We start from the raw sequence: 12,083 nt of genomic DNA on the forward strand, positions 1-12,083 counted from the left end.
GCTCATTTGTCTTCTGTTTGGCCTGTTCACAGGAGGGGGCTAATTCCAATTGTGGATTTAAGTTTTGTCATGCCTATTTTGTTATATTGGTTGGGTTTGTATCTGAGAACAATGCTTAATGACGTTGCTCTCGTTTTGTAGTGGGTTTAAGCTGTTAATAACAAATGTTCTCCCAGACTTCATAGAATAGGATCATAAAGACCACAAAACAACAAAAGCCAGAGAAATATTGTGAATTTGTAGTAACAGCCGGGATAATACAGATATTATCCATCCAATGACTTTTTCCTGTTAGCTAATCGACATCAATTTTGTGCTTAAGGCCATGTACTGTACTGCAATATCTCCCTTATAATGTGATGTATCTATTCCAGAACTGAAACTGCTATGTATCAAAACAAAACCTTTTTAGGATGCCAACCAGTGACAATCGCTAAATGGTGGTTGCACATTTGAGCCATGAAAGTCTAAAAAATTTAGATGACTCATCCTGTTTACTTCAATGGATTGATTATTTAGCCAAGTTAAACAACCTTTTCCCCCAAATATATTTTTTTTTTTTTAAAAAGACGGCTACCAGTTAATTTTATTCACATCCTTACAATTTTGCAAGTCAATTGTTATATTTCATAAAACTTCAAAAACAATTAAGTATTACTGTATAAACTGTAATATAGGAGTACCACCAGAAACACATACAATGGTGATGTGAAATCTTACAAGCACAGACATGGTGATAAAATGTATCAACCTTTCTTGGGCATCGCTGCAAGCTTGGTATACATCTTAGCCATAGACTGAAATCCTCGAACATCACCGGATCGAAGAAGATTCCCTGCAACCAATTTTAACCAGAAGAGCGTAAGACACAAGCCAGGAGATGCATAAAAAAAGACAACCTCGAAGCAGGTACTTGGAATTGGTTATTATGATTTGTAGTCGCGACAATCAATTTTGTGTTACTCTCATTTCATGATTATTTTAGGGTCAAAATAACCAGATTTGGATGCATGGGCAGAAAGATCAAAGACAACAAAGTATTTAGATGTAAAAACTATCCCTAGCTTTTCGCGAACCATCTCTTTACTTGTTTCCGGATCTCATTCTTCAGTTGTATATTTAAAAAGTCTTTCAAAACTTGCACCGTTTCCGAACTATTTAAAATGTGTGAGTCTGCCTATATGAACTAAAGAGAATATGATATCCTATAAAACAAACTGAAAGACATAAAAAGATTCGATATTGAAGAGCATAATTGGGAGTATAAAATAAAATGAATTATACCTGAATCGCAATTTAACGGACTGTCTGGTTCTGGATGTGCCATTAAGGCAATTATAGCCCTACAAACAGACTGCAATGTCCAAGCCGGACTCCAAGCATTCTTCAGGATATCTAGGCAAATTTCTCCCGTCTGTCCAAACAGAAAATAACTCAGGATAAAGTAACTCATGGTGAAGGTTCAAATATGTCCTTACTATGTTATGCAAGTATACTGACAGTTATAAAAAGCATCCTACCAAAGTTTTTCCCAATAAATTATAATGAAGCCGTAAAATTCATAAAAATGAGTTTTGATAAAAGAAACATCGTGATATTCACATAGCATGTCAAATGAAAGGTAGAATACATCAAACACTATGAAGTAAACATCATAATCATAGTTTGGGTTTTTACGTTTATCATTCTTACTTTTAGTAGTAATAATCAGTTTTAAACACTTGGGGCAAACTAATAATGCTTCTAACTACATGTTAATAAATCCTAACTTAGTGGTCAAATGATTTTATCTTTAATGGCAACTGCAACAAACTGATCATCAACAGGTAAAACAAGATTACCTAACTTGGGAAACTCCCATCTCCCTAGATGTATATCCTTGTTTCACACTAGTCTTCTTTTTCATCATTTACTTACTAATTTCTTAGAATATCATAATTAGCCAAAGAAAATTTTAACTAATTATCTAGTTAGTACAGCTTAAAGCACATTCAAACACTATCTCAAATGATACAGCTGATACCAGATTCTAGTTGCTCAATATCATCTAACTACTTTCTAAACGCACATCCAAACACCCCTTACAAATGTATGTAGAAACTAATCGAATTTCAGCTACTAAAAGGAGCACCCCAATTCACTTTCCCTCAAAAAAGAGAAGAAATGAAAAAGATGCATCCTGATGAAAAAACAATGATCAGAAGTAATCTTCATGCACTGATGACCACATGCTTCATGATATGTGAACAATATTAGAAGCCAAAAAGAGTACCTTGAAACTAAGAAATATAACCTAACTAACTAAGTACTTGGCTAGCAAAGGCACTTGATCAGAGTTCAAAAATGCAGGATATTATTAACTCCTTAATCTTCCTGGAGCACACCCATGGGTCCAAAGGCCTAAGGTTGACTGTTTAATGGTGTCAAAGACCACCAAAAAAGGCAGAAGTTATAAGATCTAATAAGGCAAGATCTACGTATGCAAGGTAGCGGTATCAGTGTATCATCAGATAAGAAGTCCATCTTTATTAACTTCTTGGTAAATATAGATCTTTTAGAAGAGAATGTTGCAAGAGAAAAGTTTCAATCAACTTCTTCCATGCCAGTTACATATGTTCATCATTATCAACGCATTTATATACCGAAAAATGAGATGTTCGAGGCTAAACTTTGTCTAACAGGTCAAATGGGTTTAAGCTAAACTAGAACAGGTTCTGAAGTCATGGTCACATGGATTTAAAACCACCCACAATTTTCGTTATGCAAATGGCCGTACAGGATCGTAGCATGATTGTGATCTGACAGGTACGCGACTTGGTACAGAAAAAAACAGCATTCTCAATCAAGTTTATGAATCGTTCCAAGCGTCTCAGGTAAGCGATTTGGTTCCATATAATCAAGTTTCGAAGATGTTTGGTTAAACGTAATGATGTGGAAAATCAGTGTTAATTGGGTTATAGTCACCAAAAGCTCCAGAAACTTCGAAGATAATATATATCTACCAGATTATTTGTATAAAGATTTGCAATTCTTGCACCCTAAAACATTTGATGTAATGATTAATTAGATTCTTTGAATAAACATAAGACTGTGAATTAATTAAATTGTTTAGTTTGAAAAAAAATTTAGGAAACTAATTCATTATTTTTGGGTACAATAGTACATTGTACCAAATAATATGGTGCATCGTCCGAAGCGATCCAGATTCCAAAATGAGCCTACCCCCGGCCATACTAGGACATAGCGATCCGCATACCTGTACCGGAGTGATCCCAGTTCAACATGAACAAAATTGCATAAAACATCCAAGATTCGATTCATTTTTGGAAAGGTTTATTTACTTACTAAAAAGTAAAAACCATCTAGTCTCTGTGATCATATTTACGCAGCAATTTACTATAAGAGCTACATAGAAGTTAGTGAAGAAAGTGCTTGTCAGTGGATCCAACCCGCCTGACCCATCCAAGTTGCCACCTCTAATACCAACCACTAAGTTCACTAACTATAGGTAAATAACGGCAACAAGGAGGCAAATAAGAAAATCCGTACCTTAAAATGTACATTTGGATGAAATATTTTGGTTAAAAATCGCACTTGAGGAGGCTGCAAAGGATATTGATCTGGAACAGAAAACGCAAGCTGAAAGACTCCACCTTCGTAAGGAGTTTCTGATGGTCCCTGTAAAAACTAATCTGTCAAGCAAACAACATAAACATGTGCATGTGTGTGTGTATCTAAGTCGATCACACCTTGATAAGTGCGGTCCATTTAAAGATATTGGAATCATCACAAACAAGCTGTATATCTGGATCCGCTACTTTCTCCCTTTGCACCTCCTTGTATTCCTTAAATAGTCTTGCCCGTGATGCCTACAGTCCAAGCTCATTAATAACCAAATTATAGAACTAAAATCTTCCAAAGATAAATAATTCAAGAGGTGTTCTAAATATGCGTTTTGAAAATAATTAATTAAAGATTGTGCAGTATTCAATAATCACAATGATAACACAGCACAACACTAATTCGTAGCATACGAAATAGTTTTGAATACGTTGGTTGAATTTGCAATAATCTAACGATCACCTTACTATCCAAACAATGTTTAGACTTAAAAATAAGAATTTTTTGTTTGGGCTCTCATGATACGTAATCTATGTTGTCATTGACGTTAGCACCGATCAGACGACTAAAAATATAATGGGCTAATAAGAACACAATAAAAAATACCAAACATACAATAAGAACATACAAATGCACAAAAATGTATTAAACTCATCACGTTTTGCAATTTTATGCAGTCAATTCTCAGAACCTTTAGCATACGTATCAAACTTTCAGTTTTTTCTTAACACGACTCAGACGACACATCAGTGCCACATCATTTTTTTTCATTCCACGGCAGACACACTGATTTTACCCCGACTCGTCTCGATCCTATACACGCTTAAGCACGCGTCTAATCGGTATCGGTATCGCTAACCGTAAACAACTGTACTGAATAAAAGTCTGTCTAGCAATAATAAGTGTAGAAACTTGCAGATCTTATTAGGGCTTTTGATTAACGATATAAATTTGGGGAATAAAATACACACTAATCATTACAGTTTATCAATAAAACATAAATCAGAAGAAAAAAAATACATAGAGATTAAAAAAAATTAATATTAATAAATAAATTACCTGCATTTTCTAAAACTTTATAATGATGATAATATTTCTTCAAAGCTGTACTGCAAATACAGTAACTTTATATCAATTGTAAGAAATATTAAAACAAAATCATACCCTATAATAATAATGATGATGATAATAATAATAATAATAATAATAATCATACGGAGTAATAAATAAGAATAAAACCCTTTTTTTTGGGTGTGTGTATTTACCTGATAAAAGAAATGGAGTCAAAAGAAGCCAATTGCTTCGATCTTTTATTTGTATTATAAATAAAATTTAACTTACTTTTGATCTGGACCATTGAAATTAATTTTATAAATTAATCTGAGCTCTTGAAATTAAAAATCTAGATATGGTGAAATTAAAAATCTATATATGGTAACTAATTAATTATATTAAATGTGTAGTTTATATATATATGGTAACATGTTTAAAATTTATTTCGTCTTTTTCCTATCTCTCATTTGCCAACGTTTTAGTGATTTTTTTTTTTCATTTTTAACCCATTTTCAAACATGTCGTTTTTTATAATAATAAAAAATTAGCTTAATATTCGATCAATGACCCGGTTAAACGAATAATTATGTAACTTACAATTCACGAAACTTGCATTAGGGTTAGTTTATTATTATGAATTAGAAAACAAAATTTTAAAAATTAAATTCAACAAAAAAATAAAAATATTTTTAAAATGGTTGGAATAAAAATATCGTTATTTCCAACCATTTTTTAAAACGGGTTGTCAATGTTATTACACAATCATTCATTTCTATTCAATTTTCACCTACTCTTTATTTTCATTCATTCACTCTCAACCACATGATGGTTGTTCTCGACGGGAAGATCTAGCCGGAGATGGTGGCTGACGGGATGTAAAGGTCGATGTAGATCTTGATAATTAGACAAAGATGAGAATACCACATCTCAGCTATAAAATACCATCACAGGCATAATGACATCAAAAGTGTATATGTTTGTTTGTTTAGGTGAAAAGGAAGAAGAGGGTGAATCTAGCTATGATTAGTGGTAATATCTTGTTATTCAAATGGAAGAGGTGAAATATATATATGTAATACAAATTATTTAAGAGTTTATATTTGAACAACAAGAAAAACTAAAAAATGATTTTTAAATTAATTAAAAATCATAAACTGATTTATTTTAGGGGGAAAAAGGAAAAATATATTATTACTTTAATTTTTAATTAATGTATTTAATACGTTTTTTTTAAGAAAATTGAACAAGATAGTCGTGATACCTAAATTTTAAAAGATTTTTAAAGGTTTTCATGATAACTCACCCTACGAGTCTAATCCAAAATTTTACATCCATTACTTTTGTTAGATTTATATTATTCTGAATATTCATATATTATTTTATTAATTCAATCATATTTACCGTCATATAGTTTTACAACATATAGTTATTAAGATATTTGATTTTAAATTTTATAGATATATAATAATGTTTTAAATTATGTGGCCTATATATATATTTTTTATATAGATAAAGTACAATATAATGTTTAAAAATATGCTTAACATGATGTTTTAGTTATCTAAAATGTACTTTAAAAGTTTATAGCAAGTTATCATATAATTTAAAATTTTTTATGAAAGAATAAATAACTTTATATAGAACAACAATTAAAATAAATATAAGTATAATTATCTCAGGTTCGAGTTAATGATTTCGAAATGCCGGTATATAATTATAATTTAAATTTAAATTTCTCAACCAAAACCTGTCACTCTGTCAGTTCGTCAACACAAACCCAAGCACCAACCAACAAAACTAAAGTTTACGAGTTAAATGGTTTGGTGGGTTAATTTCAGGTGATACGGTTGGTGGTTGGCGGATTGATTTCAAGTAAATGGGTTGTGAGTTGTCTGATCAAATGAGTTGATGGTTCGATTTATTATAGTTTTTTATATAAATTTAAAATATTTTTGGGTTGACGGTTTGATCTATTAATCCAAAAGATCAACCCGACCATGACCCAAAAAATCAAGTTGGGGTCGAGATTTCATAACCCTAACCTAATTTTTCCAGGTTAGTTTCAAGTCGAATTTCATGTAAGGTCGAGTATATATAAAACCGACTTCATATATGTTATACCAAAAAAAGTACAAGATTTGTTATCTTAACATATGTCCGATTTCATAATAAACTTTATTATAATATACTATAAGACGTAAATTTTTCGCAATGTGTGATACATTGCTGTATAAGTTTAGTTGATAACCTGGTCACCGACCGGGTATTAATCTAGTTTTTATTGTTATTTAAACTCTTTTTTTGTCTGCTAGTATGTATTAGTGACTTTTGAAAATAAGGTCCCTTTGTTTTGCCATTGGATGCATGGAATTATGGAAACCCTGCTCTTTCCAAAAAAAATTTTCTAAAATGCGTGAATTATTTGCTCTCCACGATAGATTTAGCTTATGTTGTTTTAATAAAAACTGCGTTAAAGAGTCTCATCACCGTCAATTCTTGTAGGAAGGAATAACATTTAACTAAATCATCTGAATGCACGACATTTAATTTGAATATAACCTATGTCCCTCTGCAAGACTCAACCATGCTTTACTGAAATATTTTATTTATGAAATTCCTTTAAAATGTATTTAACATGTCTCAAACTCGACATCTCCAGCATGTAAAGCTAGTGCTCAGCCACTAATGTTGTTTCCAAAATATAAATTTAGTTCTTTTTATGTTTAAACACATTATTATCTTGAATAATATACAAGAAAATCTATAAATTTATATTATATTAGAGTTTTACAAATATAGATAAATAATGTTGAAAAATAATGATGTGTCATTTCTACAATCTTTTATTTTAATTATTTAGGCACCATATACATATCTATAATATCTTTTATTTAAATATCAGAAGATAATAATGTAAAACTAATTACTTATAATCAATAGATATAAAAAGCCTATATAAAATCATAATTTGATAACAATGTATATTATAAAAGAAAAAAGTTATAAAAAAATTCAAAAAAACAATCTTAACAAATAGAATAAAATCTGATTTAGTTCACAATAGTTTAAATCAAAGGGCTAACATGCCTAGTTGGATTGGTTACGATTTGACTATTAGGTATGTAATTCGTTTGTATCCGGTGTCAGAACTATATAGTGGTCAAAGGTGTTCATAACAATCCCACAACTTTTATAAAATTTAATAATTTATAGTATTTTTATGGATTTATTAAGTTTTGTTATAACTTTTGTAACATTTTTACCATCAACTTATATTATATTATAGAAATGCTACATGTTTTGAATTTTTTTAGAATAGACTGTTTGTTATTTTTTAACATTTTAGTCTTTTTATTAACCTGTGTACCATTTTTATTTTTCTGTTATAGATATATCGTTTTGAAAACTTTTGATACTTTTCCTTCAACTTTTTCTTTTGTTTTATAACATAAATGTTTTTCTTACATTACTTACAAATCTTCCGGTTTCACATATATTATTTTTGTTTTATATTTTTTCTTGTGATATCTTACCTTTAATATATGTTAACTGTAACATTTTTTTTTAACTTTTTAACATATATATTTTTGGACATTTATTTTTGTAACATTTTATTTTCTTTTAATACATTTTTCTATTTTTTTGGTTACTTGTTTTCGTTTTTTTACACTTCGATATATATTTTTAATTTTTTCGTAAAGTTTTATTTTACATTTATCTTATGCGTTTTGTTTTATTTAGTTTTGTCGCATTTCTTATGTCCCTTTGACTTATGGGTTTTCATGATGTAGTGGTTGTGATATTGCCTTTAAATAAAAAACGAATAACAGCGACAACGCGCACAAAAAAGAATAGTATATGAGACGTGATAACTTTATTAGTTGTTTTATTTTGAACTTAATAAATACAAATATTATTTTGAAAAAGTTTGTAGTTCTTTTTTTCCCCGTTGACAAACATGGATACCTTCAAAAAACCAATGTTGTCAATCGGGATGACTTGAATCACCTAGTTAACCTATAAAGCTTTTGAACATTCTCTTCTAAAACTAGTACCATATCTCAAGTATTTTTTAATGATTTATTATTCTTCCTATAGAAATCCTCTAAAGATGTTTTCAACTTTATTGGAAAGTTAAAGTCATTTTAATTATTGGATTAAAATCAAATATTAAGAATAAAAAATTATATTTAAATTTTAGCCTTTCATTTTAATTTCAAAGGTCAAAATCATCAACTTAACAACTTATGGGATCTCAATCGTATTATATTATATTAGATTATTAACCCGCATAATACGCGGGGTGAACATATATTACTAATGACATTTTGATGTTTGACAATACTATACATGCATAAATATAAATAAAAGATAATAATAAATCAATCTAAAAACTTTTTTTAAAATCAACGCAACAATAAGATGATTACAATTTGAAGAGTACACAATATTGGTTTTTTTTGTAAAAGGGAATTTAAACCCCAGTAAGCTTTTATACTTCACCCAAAAAACAGTTAATATAAGTAGTATGACAGAGTATCACGCTAAATCATACATACGACAACCTTGTACGTAAAGAATCATCCAAAAATAAGGTTGTAGTAACAATATCAAATGATTAATACTTTAGAATGTAAACAATTTTAACAAAAATTATTTGATTTCCATTTTTTTGTACACCCTTAATGAAATTCACGTATCAAAAGTTTTAGATTTCAGATTGATTTTTAGGTTAATGAATTAGAATTGATTTATTATTTTTCATAGATAAATGATAATAATAAATCAACCTAAAAAGTAATCAAAAAAACAACTTAATCATAAAATAATTACATTTAAAAGAATTAAGGGATATAAATAAGGAAAAAAAACTAAATAGAATCCACATATCAAGTATTTATATGATTATTAATGAGTTAATAACTCTTTACATAAAATACTAAAAGTTTAAGTGTATTAAATTTAATGAAGAATATTGTAAAAAATAGATAATCATATATTACTCATTCTTGTATTGAAAGCGATTGTGGAATGTATAAACTAAGTGAAATAAAAACCATTATGAAAAATACATTCGGTGAACACACTATAGTTAAAAAGATAATAATATATGCAAGAAGTTTTAATACATCTCCTAGAAAAGAAAGGGGTAGATCAATCCGAAAATTTGTTAAATATCTAATGAAATGCAAGAGATAGTATCGAAATACATGGTCTATAAAAATATATTTGAATTCATAAATTTATATTAAAAAAAGATTGTTTTAACAATTTATTAACCAATTAAAAACTTAATTCATCCAATTCAAACATTGTTTATGTCAAATATAAGTATTTAAAATTTAAATTTAAGAATACTTGTGTTTAATATACGGCATCTTTAACTATATATAAAGGAGCTACCTCCTCTCAATCTATTCAAATTACATGTCTAATATAACTAAAATGTGTCTCATCATTCAACACCTACCACTTAACATATATGGTTTATCAAAAAAAATTTAAATAAAATAATTTACAACATCAACTCTTAAAATAAGTACATTGCCTTTTTTTTACACCAATTACCTTTGCATCAATAACTTACATCATTCTTTGACGTCACCAATTGTCACCGTTGCCACTATCATCGTCGCATTGCGTGTTCTTAAACATTCAGTTCTCGTGAATTGCACGGGCACACTTCTAATAACTTTCTTAAAGTTTAAAATATAGGAAATTATTAAAATAAACATAGTGATCTATTTATGTGTATATATCAAATTCTAAGATTAGATAAATATATAAAAAAGGCATAAGCTAAAATCGTATAAAAATCATACAAATTAAACAGTATTTAAAAAATAAAATTTTTAAAGGTATTCAAATTGTTTAAAAGTATATCTCGACGTAAAACTTGAGCTAATCTAATTCATAATTGTTAAAAGTTCTTAACTTTATATGATCGGTAACGATTAGGTGTGTTTTTTTTTAACATGAATTACTTAAATATTTAATATTTAGTAATAGTTTAGTATTTAGTAATTTAGTTTTTTGTAATTTAGGGAACAAATTTAAATAAGGTAAATGATGCAAGCAAAGTGATCCAAAGGCTAAAAATCAACCTTACTTTTTATCCAAGGGCTATCATTTTTTTAAAAATGAATTTAGGAGGTTGTTTTATTATTAGAAGATATACACTAAAATCTTATGTAAATGTACAAGTTTTTATTGCGTACAATGTACAAACTTTTATAACACATAATAAATTATTTCAATTTTTATTTTAACCCCTTAAAGTATCTATTTTTTAACTTTTATTCCGTATCAAAGTTTTATTTATCATTTTTTATTCTAAACTTCGAGTTTTCATTTTTCAATATATATACTAAAACTATGTAAATGTAAAAGTTTTTTATGCGTATAATATACAAGCTCTTATAACACATAATAAATTATTTCAATTTTTATTTTAACCCCTTAAGGTATCTATTTTTTAACTTTTATTCCGTATCAAAGTTTTATTTATCATTTTTTATTCTAAACTTCGAGTTTTCATTTTTCAATATATATACTAAAACTATGTAAATGTAAAAGTTTTTTATGCGTATAATATACAAGCTCTTATAACACATAATAAATTTTCAATTTTTATTTTAACCCCCTAAAGTTTTTATTTTTTAATTTTTGTCCGGTATCAAAGTTTTATTTTTCATTTTTTTACTCTAAACTTATGAGTTCTCATTTTTTTCATCAAACAATTTTCACACGGTTACAGTTTACTTTTAAACATTTGGTTTTGATTATTCTCATCCGTCTTTTGATATAGAACGTTTTTAATATATAATAATTTTTATTATTATTACGTCTTACGCTCATGTAATATTTAAGGCATATACTAAAAACCTATACAAATTTATAAGGTCTTTATGCATGAAATGTACAAGTTCTTATAGAACATAATAACTGTTACCAACTTTTATCTTAACCCCATAAAATTTCTTAACTTTTGCCCCACATTTAAATTTCCGTTTTATTTTTATGGTACTCAAATTTGGGCTCTTATGTTTCATCAAACAACTTTTACACATTTACTTTTTAATGCATTAATATAGTTGTTGTTTATGGTTTTACATCTTATTATTCTTTTGCATTTTATTTACATTGCTACACTTTTAGTTGTTTATTTAAAAAAATTGGGTTTTGAATATTTGACATAAATTTAGGTATAAAAATTTGTCGTCTAAAAAGTGTGAACGCACGGGTCCAATATCTAATTCAATTCTATATATCAAAACTATTCTCAAGACATTCTAGGGAGTTCAAAAACTATAGAATATCTGGGAATTAATTTTTTCATAAATACTTATAATATACATCTATTTTCTAAGGTGGTGTTTGTTATTGTCTTAATAGAATAAGTTGTGACT

General features: G+C 28.2%; 1 protein-coding gene across 1 annotated transcript; it reads right to left on the minus strand.

The window, feature by feature from the left end:
- Window positions 1–604: 604 nt before the first annotated feature.
- Window positions 605–4,928, minus strand: LOC122593007 (protein PEROXIN-4). The gene is made up of 6 exons (XM_043765342.1): window positions 4,887–4,928; window positions 4,681–4,730; window positions 3,750–3,869; window positions 3,550–3,678; window positions 1,285–1,414; window positions 605–835 (listed from the first exon to the last, which is right to left on the minus strand). The coding sequence occupies exons 2-6, from the start codon at window positions 4,684–4,686 to the stop codon at window positions 747–749; spliced, it is 474 nt and encodes a 157-aa protein (XP_043621277.1). The 5' UTR covers window positions 4,687–4,730; window positions 4,887–4,928; the 3' UTR covers window positions 605–746.
- Between the last annotated feature and the right edge of the window lie 7,155 nt (window positions 4,929–12,083).

Source organism: Erigeron canadensis, chromosome 3, assembly GCF_010389155.1.
Source record: "Erigeron canadensis isolate Cc75 chromosome 3, C_canadensis_v1, whole genome shotgun sequence".
Lineage (NCBI taxonomy): Eukaryota > Viridiplantae > Streptophyta > Magnoliopsida > Asterales > Asteraceae > Erigeron > Erigeron canadensis.